Source organism: Bison bison, unplaced genomic scaffold (assembly GCF_000754665.1).
Source record: "Bison bison bison isolate TAMUID 2011002044 unplaced genomic scaffold, Bison_UMD1.0 scf7180017864189, whole genome shotgun sequence".
NCBI classification, from domain to species: domain Eukaryota; kingdom Metazoa; phylum Chordata; class Mammalia; order Artiodactyla; family Bovidae; genus Bison; species Bison bison.
In genome coordinates, this window is record NW_011494761.1 from 2,112,610 (window position 1) to 2,125,943 (window position 13,334).

Sequence of the window (13,334 nt, forward strand, 5' to 3'; positions counted from 1 at the left end):
CAGGAGGGATGGTATGGGGAGGGAGGAGGGAGGAGGGTTCAGGATGGGGAACACATGTATACCTGTGGCGGATTCATTTTGATATTTGGCAAAACTAATACAATTATGTAAAGTTTAAAAATAAAATAAAATTAGAGAGAAAAAAAAAAAAAAAATGAACACTTGAATCTTAATCTTTTAAATATTAATACTAAGAAATAATTTTCTACAGAATACTATAACAAAAGAGAAAATTTATTAGGATTTAAAATTCTATCATTAGGTACCAAATGAAGCAATCAATCATAATATTCACATGTCGTCTTTATTAAACCTTTCAATTAAATCAAAGAAATTAATATGTCATAAAATAATTTTCAAAATTTAAGATGTAAGGCTTTGGAGATAAAAATATATGAATTCCTTACCACATGCAAGGTCAACTGTCTGCCTATAATTCAAATCAAAAGATGATATATTCTCAGATGAATTTCAAGACGAATACTATTCAACTTAATACAGGAATTAGCAAATAAGTTGTAGAGACGGAAATAACTTTTTTCAGGTTGAGGAAATTAGATAATTTTTAAAATTTAAAAGAATGTCCTAAACATGACATGTAAAAGTTCATATGCCAAGTAGTTGCTTTTGACTGACCTATTTTTAATGGGTGCAAAAAAACACAAGACCATTAATGTATTATGGAAAAAATACATAATGTATTATGTATTCATATCAATAGAAACTATTAGCAATTTTATTATTCACAATTATTACAACAAATTAGTCATGTACTTAAAAGTCTTTTTTGTTCTTCATATGATGAGATCTCTCCTCTGTCTTTACAATTAATGTATCTGTATTAAACTACCATAAGATAGTTTAGTTTTTTTTTAATTTTAAATAACAGAGAATGTCAGTTAACACTACTTCTATAAGTAAACAGTCCAAAAAATACACAAAAATGAAATCTAATTAGTGTATGAATAATGAAATTGTCAATAAATTAAAATCTGTATTAATTTAACCTTTTTGTGTGAATCTGCATATTGCACTTAACTTCTCTGCTTTTATTTTTTATCTTTGTCTTGAGTAATATTTCAGTATTCCTAATTTCCTTGGACAAGTAGATATGGGGGTCATAAGTTAACGTTTAAATCACGACAGAAGGAAAAAAAACCCACAGATAACATAACTAAGAACAGAAGGCCTTGGGGTAAAGGCAAAAATCTGAGGAATATTAACGACCAGTTTCATCATAGCCCTTAACTCTGATGTTTTCTTGTTAATCAATTATTCATTACAACTTTCTGCCTGCTGAATGTAGATTTTTCAGTACGGAGACTTTGTTTTACTTTAGGATGTCTCCATCCATGGCACACAATAAATACTCATGCAAGTTGTTTGACTGTGTTTACTAAGAAGGCAAAGGCAGGAAGAGGAGAAACAGGGACAAAAGTGCAAGACACAGAAGAAAAGAGGAAAACGAGAAAGGGAGGGAAGAAGGAAAAGAAAGGGGACAAAAACCGACTGTGCGCTAAACACCTTCCTTCCTAACTCCATCCAGAGCTCTATAAAGTGCCTTTGCCTTCGCCGACAATCCTATGAAGGGCATGTTACTAACCGCATTTTACAGATGAAATTGACCTAAGGTGGGGGGAGGCAGAAATCTACTTAAACACAATGAAAATCATGCCAGTTTGACTCAAGTTTCCACATCTTTCTCTGCCCTTTGTGCTATGTGGAAAGTCGCTCAGTCGTGCCCAACTCTGTGCAACCCCATGGACTGCAGCCTGCCAGGCTCCTCCGTCCAGGGGATTTTCCAGGCAAGGATACTGGAGTGGGGTGCCATGCCCTTCTCCAGGGGATCTTCCCAACCCAGGGATTGAGCCTCTGTCTCCTGCAGCAGCAGGTGGATTCTATACCACTCGTGCCACCTGGGAAGCTGCTGGGAACATGGGGTGCAGACTACCTTTCCAAGTTAGTGTTTTCATTTCCTTTGGAATAAATACACAGAAATGGAATTACTGAATTATGTGGCAGTTCTATTTTTAATTTTTTGAGGAACCTCCATACCGTTATCCACAGGGGCTGAACCAATTAATATTCCCACCCACAGTGCCAAAGCATTCCTGCCCATTCACATCCTTGCCAAACACTGTTATCTATTGTTCTTTTGATAAGGGCCATTCTGATCAGAGTAAGGTAATATATCACTGTGGTTTTGATTGGTGGTTCCCCTGTGGTTAGAATGTTAAGGAATCTTGACCTGAATCATTTGGAAAAATCAACAAATTTTTTATAATGTAATCATTATCACCCCCTAACATCTTTGTTTTATAAATTAAAAATCTGTCCATCAATTACATAAAGCATGTATCTCTAAATACTCTTTAAGTATCAGATCCACTGGAGAATCTAATAATTTAATAAACTAGAGAGCTACTAAAAGATGAGCATGATAAAAATCTATGCCAAAGGGAAGCTGAAAGCAAGAATGTATTCATCTATAAGACTGAAACACTAATGTCAATATTAATATAGTAATTAATATCCATAACTTACATTGTTCTCAGATTAAGAAACTTTTAAATTATTTTAAAGTAAAATCTAAACCTATATAAACTGCACAAAACCCTGTAAAATGGATCTTACATATAATCTCCATTTATATACATAGAAAAAGTATAGGATTTCACCAAAACTGTCTTAATAACAAAATATTATAAACCATGTACACATGTCATTCTTTGCTCAGAATCTTATTTCCCTGAGTCAGCATCACAGTGCTCACCATGGTCTGCACAGCTGTGTGATCTGAACACTGGCCGTTTCCCCGACCCTCCCCTGCTTCATCCGGCTCCAAGCGCACGGCCGTCCTGGGTGCTCCACCAACACAAGAAGCAAACTCCTGCCCCAGAGCCTTCCTGTGGCTTTTCCCACTGCCTGAAATATCCTCACCCCAGGCAATCCCACCGTTTGCTCCTTCGTCATTTCAGATCTCTGTGTAAACACCACTTGATCAGTGAAGCCATATTCGACCACCATCCATATAAAACACCTCCCAGCACCCTCTTCTTCCTTCCCGCTTCATTTTTCTCCAAAGAACTTACCACCACCTGACACTATATACATGTACATAAATTTACTGTCTGTCTCCTTCATACCCTCTTCTTCCATTGTTTTATTTTCTCCAAAGAACTTACCACCACCTGACTACATGTGTGTGTGTGTGTGTGTGTGTATACACACACATATAGAAATATAAATTTACTGTCTGTCTGCTTCAGTTAAGAGTGCAAGGTCCATGAGAACAAAAAAAAGTTTATTTTGTTCACTACTGCATCCTCAGAACTTAGAGTGGTAACTGATAGCTGACATGAAATAAATACTTATTTGTTGAACAAATAAATGAAAAAAAGAAGTATATATTCACTGTTGTAAATGATACTTAAAATATATTAAGCAGAAAAGTAAACAGTATTGTTATATACTTTACCATTTATGTCAAAAGAGCAGAAAACATGTGGTATAAATTCATGTTTATATCTGCATACAATGCTTCTGGAAAGTTACCTCTGAGGTAGGGAACTGAGGACTTACAAAAGGACACTTAGACCCCTGTGCGCGCATATGTTCTACATATTCAGAGAAATTAATTACAATGTTTGCCTTCATAAATAAGAAATACAAATGATAATCCAACAGAAATATCTATAATTCATAATTAAGAACTGAGTAAGTATCTAACAAATTAATTTAAATGTGAACTAAGGTGCATTATTAGAAAAAGAAATGAAGTAGAAACGTGTTTTAACAGTATTTCATAAAACATAAAATACATAATCTCATTTCAGTGTCACAGAAATCCTGGCAGACAAGTTGGGTACACATTTGCTCCTTCTATGGGAAGAAAAACCAACTCAGAAAGGTTAAGTAACCTCCCAAGAGCCCCACAGCAGAGGCAAAGCTCAGCTCAGGTCTCCTGGTCTCAGTCTGGCACCTTGTTCAGCACATTTGACAGTAAAGCTTGGAATTAACATTTAACTTCTATGTTTAACTAAAGAAAATGTACCCGATGATGAAAACAGATAAAGCTTCAATAATGTTGTCAATATGAAATCTCAATTGACAGCATTCCAATTCAGGGACTAACTATAAAAACTGGAAATACATTGAACACTGTGGTAAAACGAATTATCACTGAATCGTAACGGCAGATAATATTTAGTCAACAAACAAGATATTTTGTTGGTTGAAACGTAACAAAACAGGATTTTACTGACAGTGCTGTTCAATTAAGCATAAATCAATAAAATACATAGAGAAGATAAATTTATATTGTGCATTACGCTAGTAAAAGGGCTTAAAGTGTACAACTTCAGAAACATCAAAGTAAAGGCAATTATCTTACAGTATAGCTAAAAACATTTAAAAAGAACTCATTCCATGGTGCCATCAATTCTAGCTATATTTGACATATAAAGGAGATTGAACAAAAATCATTATATTTGGCCTAATGTACACACTGCTATAAAGTAAGATAATTAGATTACTCTGGAATAAAAAGGAAGTGCAATTCCTCAATTCAACAGACACTGGTTGAAAATTTATCATGTTTTACAACTAGAGAGCTAAAAACAATCATGTAATACTTTTTAACAGATTGAGAGAGAGAAAGCAAGAGAGTAAAGTCAGGCAATGTTTAGTCAGGGACGAGAAATCTTGGTATTGCCATCATTATCCAAGGGCAGCCAACAAAGAGTTTACCCTTCTACTCTGCCCCAAAAGGCAGATTCTTCTGCCTGCAGAGCTAAAATTGAAGAATAAGATAAAATAATCCTTCGGTCCATACAGCATTGAAACAACACAAAATGCCTTTAGCATTAACAGCACATTTAATCAGTCAATAACTCAATTAGATAAGAAAGGATTTGTCTTCTAATTCACTTCTCAAAGTACAGTTTCCATTGCACAGTGGTCCCTTCAGGACACTCTGAAAAAGGATTGAGAAAGGATGGGACCAGTATTTCCAGAGAGAGCATTCTGTGCTATAGTTCTCTTGGCCATTTGATACAGAAAGTTCAGCAAAGTCCTGCAGTCAAATCAGGAAGTGCCCTAACCTGGCAGGTCCAAAACCACAGAACTCGTTTCTCCTTGGAGCGTGTTTCGAGGACACCGAACTCTCGACTTTCTGCCCCCTCACTGGGCACTCCTCCTCAGTTTATGCCGACTCCTCCTTGTCCGGACCTAACGTGCAGCGCCCCAGAGAGCAGCCCTTGCTTCCCTTTTCTTCTCTGCCTCCTTCACTTGGTGACCTTCTATGGTCAAATAGTTTTAAACACCATTTGATGCCTGCAACTCTCAAATGTATATCTCCAGTCCAAAACATGCTCTGGAACTACCAAATTTCCACACTGATTGGGTGTTTCTTTTATTTTTCTCTCTTTTTTTGGAAAGACAAACAGAACCCTTGCTCTTCCTCATCAAGGCCACTCTGTGCAGTCCTACCCCACACTTGAAACAAACACTGTTCCTCTAGAGCTCCTCCTCAAACCTGAAAACTGTTCTCGAATCTTCTCTCTCATACCCCGGACTAAACCCACAGGAAATCTCATGGGCTTCCCTGGTGGCTCAGCTGGTAAAACTGTCTGCTTGCAATGCAGGAGGCCCGGGTTTGATCACTGGGTCGGGAAGATCCCCTGGAGAAATGGCAACCCACTCCAGTATTCTTGCCTGGGAAATTCCATGGACAGAGGAGCCTGGTGGGCTATAATATAGTCCATGGGGTCGCAAAGAGTCAGACACGAGTGAGCAACTTCACTTTCACTTTCAGTCATCAAACCACACTCAGAAACGAATCACCTCTCACGGCCTCCCATGACGCCACCCTCAGTGTGTCATCGTCTATCTCCTGGGTGTGGCAAAAGCCCTGTTCTTCCAACCTTATCACCTTTAAGTATATTATCGACACAGCGATCACTGAAATCACAAGTCACAGTATGTCCATCTTCTGTTATAACCTCCTCATCCAGCGGCTTCCCTTTCATTCAGAGAAAACGCATGACCCTTCATTATGCTGGAGAAGGCAATGGCACCCACTCCAGTGCTCTTGCCTGGAGAATCCCAGGGATAGGGGAGCCTGGTGGGCTGCCATCCATGGGGTCGCACAGAGTCGGACACGACTGAGCGACTTAGCAGCAGCAGCATCTTCATTATGCTCCCGGGACCTGAGACCTGCTCTCATCGCTTCTCACTCTCATTCCCTCTCCTCTTACCTTGCCCCTGCTCAGAGCTCCTCACTATACCCTGGACAGTCCAGATAGGTCCCTGCCTTTGTCTTTGACATAAACACATCCTCTGACTAGAATGTTCTTCTCCTGGAAATTAAGCAGTTTACTAGCTTCCCAGTTCAAGGTTTTGTTCAAATGTCACTTTCTTGTGTAAAAATTGATCACTGGATGCCTTTGAACGCTAAGCAGGACTATGAGGTATTTTATTTTATCTACCATTTTTATTTTATGCAGTAGGAATATATTGTATTTATTTAATAACACTCACACATTTGTAGTTATTAAAGCAGCATATGTTGTTTTCAGAAATCTTGAAAATTAAGAAAAATAATAGAAAAAAATTTCCACCAAGCAGAGATTCTGTGATGACTATTTACCTATTATTTCATTTTTTTATTAAAAAGAACATTGTTAATATTAAAATGTCACTTTCTCAAAGGTGCTTATCTTTATTTCCATTTAAAATTGTATCCCAAAAAACAAAATTGTATCTCAACCTCTGAGCCACTGGGCCCCCGACCCCCTACGCTGCTTTGTCTTTATGCCCTGGCATTTAGCATCTTCCAATATGATATATAGACTTCTCCGGTGGCTCAGACGGTAAAGCGTGTGTCTACAATTCGGAAGACTCGGGTTTAATCCCTGGATAGGGAAGATCCCCTGGAGAAGGAAATGGCAACCCACTCCAGTACTATGCCTGGAAAATCCCATGGACGGAGGAGCCTGGTACTCCATGGGGTCACAAAGAGTCGGACCCGACTGAGCATTCATTCAATTACAATTACAATATAATATACAGTTTATTTATTAAGTGCCACTCACCACAGAATGTAACTCCTAAGAGTCTTCATTAGTTTTATGCACTGATATATTACAAACATATAAAAATATCTTTGACACATAGTAGGTGATCAATAAATACTGCTTTAAATGTATAAATGAAACACACGTGTCCACAAATAATAGGTAATCACTGTGCAGTGTTGTTTTTGTTGTCTGTTAGTTGCTCAATCGTGTAGATTCTTTGTGACTCCATGGACTGCAGCCTGCAAGTCTCCTCTGTCCACGAAATTCTCTAGGCAAGAATACTGTAGTGGGTAGCTATTTCTTTTTCCAGGAATAGAACTCATGTCTCCTGCTTTGCAGGCAGAGTCTCTACTGTCTGAGCTACTAAAGAAGCCCTTACTTTTCAATACTTAATATTTATCATTTCCTCCTTGGTATTTTGGCCAAAATTAGACTTAGGTGAAAAAGACAACATTAGAGGATCAGCTTCCCTGATGACTCAGACAGCAAAGAATCTGCCCGCAATGAAGGGGAATCGGGTTCAACCCCTGGCTCGGGAAGATCCCCTAGAAGAGGGAATGGCTACCCACTCCAGTGTTCTTGCCTGGAAAATTACATGGACAGAGGAGCGGGGTCACGAAGAGGTAGACACAACTGAGCGACTTTCATTCTTGCTTTCCTGGCAAAGATGTTTATATTACTTGCCTACACAATTCTTTAGATCTATTTATTCTCATAAAATTACAAAGTTGAAATAAATGTCAATACATCTAACAGCCTAACGAGACTTCTAACCATGATTATCTGAATCACCTTGGAATTTTTTAAGAATATACAATCCATGGCCCATCTCAGCAGTACAGTTCCTTAAGGACGCTCTTTCACAGAAGCAATCACCACTGAGGAGTCTGTATTTTGGTTAACATTGCCATTAATTAGGAAATGTAGAATAGTTAATAGTTTATTAGCTCAGCTAATAAAGAATCCACCTGCAATGCAGGAGACCCCGGTTCAATTCCTGGGTTGGGAAGATCCTCTGGAGAAGGGACAGGCTATTCACTCCAATATTCTTGGGCTTCCCTGGTGACTCAGATGGTAAAGAATCAACCTGCAATGCGGGAGACCTGGGTTTGATCCCTGGGTTGAGAAGATTCCCTGGAGGAGGGCATGGCAACCCACTCTGGTTTTCTTGTCTGCAGAATCCCATGGACAGAGGAGCCTGGCAGGTTACAGTCCATGGGGTCACAAACAGACACAACTGAGAGACTAAGTACAGCACAGAATAGTTAATAACTTGCTCTTAAATAATATTTAGGCCAAGCTTTACTATTTTTCACTATATTATGGTTTAATTTTTAGTTCTTCCAATTCTTCCAATACTCAACTAAATTTCCCTTATTGAAATACAAAGCTATCATTTGTAAAGATAGAATTTATAAACAGGAAAAACCAATGGGCCTGCTTACCTGAATTTCAAGCATTTTGGTAAAATTACTCATAATGCTTAAACAGACATTTGGGGAAAAACAATTTATAGTTTTAATATTTTGGCTTTTTGAATAAAATGAAAAGTTATATTCTAATTATTACTGAAAGGCTGAATTATGCAAAGATTTCACTGGTATATGTGGGAGTATTACTTAGTTGTAAGAACTACTAACTGAAAATAGTTTTTACTTGTTTATAAAACATACTGTAGAATCTCATCAATTGGCATCAATTGGTGGAATGTCCTGTTTGATATATAAAATGTTACTTTATTACCTTAAACTACACACAGCATTTCTTTGTAAATTCCTTAAAGACTTACTAAAGGCATTACTTCAGTGAATAGATAAGATGTGTAGAAACAAACAGCATTTCAGCTATTTAAAATAAATTGAATAAAATGAGACACCTGATATCACTTTCTAAACGTTCATAAGATATTATCATCATTTAATAAATGGGTACAGGAGAAGGTCTGAAAGTACCAGAAAGCAGTTTAGTCTCTTAAACTGTATTATGCTGTATTTCAGTTGGGTCCAATTCTTTGTGACCCTATGGACCATTGCCAGTCAGGCTCCTCTGTCCAAGGGATTCTCCAGGCAAGGACACTGGAGTGGGTTTCCATGCCCTCTTCTAGGGGACCTTCCCAACCCAGGGATCAAACCAGATCTCTTGTTTCTCCTGTACTGGCAGGAGGGTTTTTACCACTAATGCCACTTGGGATCACAGTATTATATATACTCTTTAAAACACTATTTATTCATTTATTGAAAAACCTCTTCTTCAATGATTATCAAAGATAAAACTCTAAAGGATTATGAGTTCTTAATGAAATACTTAATGAACTATTATATTTTAAATTGCAAACTCTAGATTCTAGTTGTAGTTATAAAATGGGGATACGTTACCATTTAGTGACAATCTACCACTAAATCAGGCTATGAAGGAACCACTTCCACAGCCACATGGGGACAAGGAAATATTATAAACCATACTCAGAGAATAAAAGCTTTACTAAAGTTTGAAAGCCAAGCAAAAGAATGACCTTCAGAAGTTTCTCTGAAAAAAAAAAAAAGACATATACCAGATAGTTACCAAAAATCATGAAATAAGAAAATTAACCTAGTAGGGGCCTTGGTCTATATAATAAGATCCTTATTATCTGGCAGGACAATAAGGAGAGCAAAGAATTATACTTCACAATGTATTGCATAGATCACTATGGCTCAATTAATTTAAAAACTGCAATAATCACAATAACTTAAACACTTCATATTCATATCCAGATTTATCTGGAATTGGAAATTTCAAATGCAATCTTTTTTCCTATGGAGACATTTCCTATGAATTCATTTAACAGCTAAATGGTACTATTTAGAATAACATGAACTAAAAATTATTCAAATACATCTATAGCATCATTAACTATAACAGTTCTACTCATGGACTGCATCCAGTTACTCAGTTACTCACAGAGAAAACCAAGGACACAGCTCAGTTCTTTTCAGCCCTGGCACTGTTAATATGTGAGGCTGAGTATTTTTTTGTTGGGAATAAGAAGAGAGGGGCTGTGATGGGCATTGTGTGATATTTAGCAGCATCACTGGCCTCTATCAACTAGATACCAAAAGCATCCACCAGCTGGGAAAATCAAACATGTCTGAAGATATTTCCAAATGACCGGTGGGTGTCAAAATTGTCCGCTGATAGAAACAATCAACATAAGAGGAAAGGAGGAGGAAAGGAAGGGGAAGAGAGAAAAAGTACTTACACTAAGCATTCTTAAACAGTTAATAAATCTATATAAAATAAAGTTGAATTACTAGTTGCTAGATTTAAATGTGTTTATTGTAGTTAAAAGATATTTATAAGAAAAAATCTTTATAAGCAAAATCAGTGTTTTGTATTGTGAAAACAGCAAAAACATCATCAATCTCAGATAAACTTCTACTGTTCTTAATAAGAAAAAACCAATAAATATCTTTTTCTTATTTCTACCTTAAGAATAACACCCTACCTTCCTGCTGTATCCCAGGAATAAAAACAATTGCAGTCTTTGTTTTCAGATTTAAAGGCAAGAGAAGAGCTTTTTCCTCTGACTCTACAGGTGGTTTCTGAAAGTGTTCTCCAGGTGACCTGAGGTGACCGACAAGTTTATTTTGCATTTACACACAAGTTTAATAGGACCTGCATATTAACAAGAGTAATAACTTGTTATAGCAACCAAAAATAATTTTTGTATTCACTTATTACCTGTATACAACTCTTTCAACTTTCTCATCTGTTTATGCTTTGGCTTACCATAGATGTAACTGATCGTGCGTCTTCTTCATAATTGACTACTGGAGGTGGCTCTTTCCCATCATTTTCTTGCACTTTTTGCTCCAGCAATTCTTTCTGTGCTGTAAACTTTGCCTCGGTGCACCTCAGCTGCTGGACTGACTGTTTCAGCTCTTCAAGTGTCTGTTTTTGGCTTAGCAGAAGTACAATACTAAAAGAGAACACATTTAATATAAATTATTTCAACTACTCTAAGAAATAAAGACTGTGAAGGAAATCATATCCTGTATATGTGTAGATTATGTTCCTTTCTTCATTTTCCTCTTTATAAGAGTCTTTCAGAACTATAAGAATTATGAAACTAAACGGATTTTGAGTCCTCACAGTAGTTGTTAAACATTAGCATTTACAAAATTAAAGGAAGTTTTTGGAAGCAAAAACCAAATTCAAAATGCTTTCAAATTATTACGATCCATGGCACTCATTTTATTTTACAGTAAACCGTCCACCTCACAAAGTACAGACATGTCGGTCCAGAAATGCAGAGCCTAAAATGAATTAACATGACTGAAGCAGAATCTTAATTTATTTTAAATCTCAAACGGAATATAGCTAAAATCAGATCTCTGCCTAGAGAATAAATCAAATCAAGGTGACAGCTGGAAGCAAGCTGTGTGCCTATTGTGAGGATCGTGTGCTCTAGGGAAAGTTTTCTGACAAGGACTACCGAATATGTGTAAGCCCTCAAATCTTCCAATATACACCATTAGAAAGATAGTAGACCTCTTCATTCCTCCTTTAGAGTTTTACCCTTCAAGGCTGTCCCTAATAGGAATTTCAAATTAATTTGCCCATCTTAAAGCCACAAGAAAACAGGTAGCAGCGGTGAGAAACATCTTGAAGATGCTGTCATATTTAGTATATTAGTATCTGAAAGAACTGTGCCACGCACTGTTGAAAGCAAGTTAATAATAGATTACAGACAGTTTGGAAAAAGACAGTCTCTTTAGCAAATGCTTCTGGGAAAGCTGGACAGTGCATGTAAATCGATGAAGTTACAACACGCTCACCACACACAAAATAAACTTAAAATGGCCTAAAGACTTAAATGTAAAACCAGATGCTTAAAAATCATAGAAGCGATCATAGGCAACGTGGTCCTACTGCATAACATAGAGAACTATATTCAGTACTCTGACAAACCACCATGGTTTGTCAGAAGAGAGCATTTTTTAAAAGTATATTTCTGTATAACTAAAGCACTTTGCTGTATAGGAGAAGTTAATACAACACTGTAAATCAATTATACATCAATTTAAAAAAATTGATCAAATACATGAGAAGATAAGCCACAGACTAGGAGAAAAGATATACAAATGACATATCTGATAAAGGACTGTTATCCAACATATACGAAGATCTCTTAAATATCAGTAATAAGAAAATAAGCAAACTTCTTTACAAATGAGCCAAAGACCTTAACAGATACCTTACAGATATACAGATGACAAATAAGCATGTGAGAAAGTGCTTCACATTCTATACTATCAGGAAAATGGAAGCTGAAACAACAATGAGACAGTATTAGACGTTCACGAGGAAGGCCAAACGCCAGCACACTGCCACCCCCACCTGCTGGCGAGGGTGTGGCCTGGAATTACTGACGGGCACGCACAATGGGCAGCCACTCTGGAAGACAGGCTGGCAGTTCCCTGCAAACTAAGCATACTTTTACCATGGGATCCAGCAATCCTATTCCTTGGTATTTACCCAAAGGAGTTGAAAACTTACGCTCACATAAAAGCCCACACATGGATATTTACAGCAGCTTTATTCATAACTGTCAAAACTGGGAAGCAACCAATATGTCAGTCATCAGAAGAAAGGATAACTGTACAAGAGAATACGTTTCAGAACTCAAAACAAGCCACTAGACCACTGAAGACATGGAGGACTCTTAAAAGTGCATCATTAATCGAGAGAAGCCAGTCTGAAAGGCTGCATAACGCACGATTCCAACCACGTGACACTCTGTACCAGGCAAAACTATATAAAGAGACAGTAAAAGGACCACAGCCACCAACAGCTGGGGCTGGGGGATGCACTAATGTGTGGAGCACAGAATATCTTAGTAAAAAATGCCATATATGATGCCATAATGATGGGCATAGGTCATTATACACTAATTCAAACCCACAGAATGCACACCACCAAGAGTGAAGCCCAATGCAGACTACGGACTTAGAATGATACTGATGGGTCATTCTAGATTCGTCAGTTGTAACAAATCTGATGCTCTGGTGGGCAGTGCTGATAATGTGGGAGACTATGTATTGTGGGAGAAGTATATCGGAAATCTCTGTAACTTCCCCTCAGTTTTGCTGTGAAATTTAAACTCCTCAAAAAAAGTCTTAAATTTTAAAAATGATGTATCTGTACAGATTTAATAGAATGGCTAGGATAAAAAGTAATGACAAGATCAAATGCTGGTGAAGATGAGGCGAGATT

At 37.3% G+C, this 13,334-nt stretch overlaps 1 protein-coding gene across 1 annotated transcript in view; it reads right to left on the reverse strand.

Moving 5' to 3' along the window:
- Nucleotides 1-13,334, reverse strand: part of FER (fer (fps/fes related) tyrosine kinase) — a 419,822-nt gene that overhangs the window by 293,239 nt on the left and 113,249 nt on the right. The window contains exon 8 of the mRNA XM_010843789.1: nucleotides 10,848-11,037. Within this exon, the coding sequence (XP_010842091.1) occupies nucleotides 10,848-11,037 (190 nt within the window). The remainder of the gene's footprint in view (nucleotides 1-10,847; nucleotides 11,038-13,334) is intronic.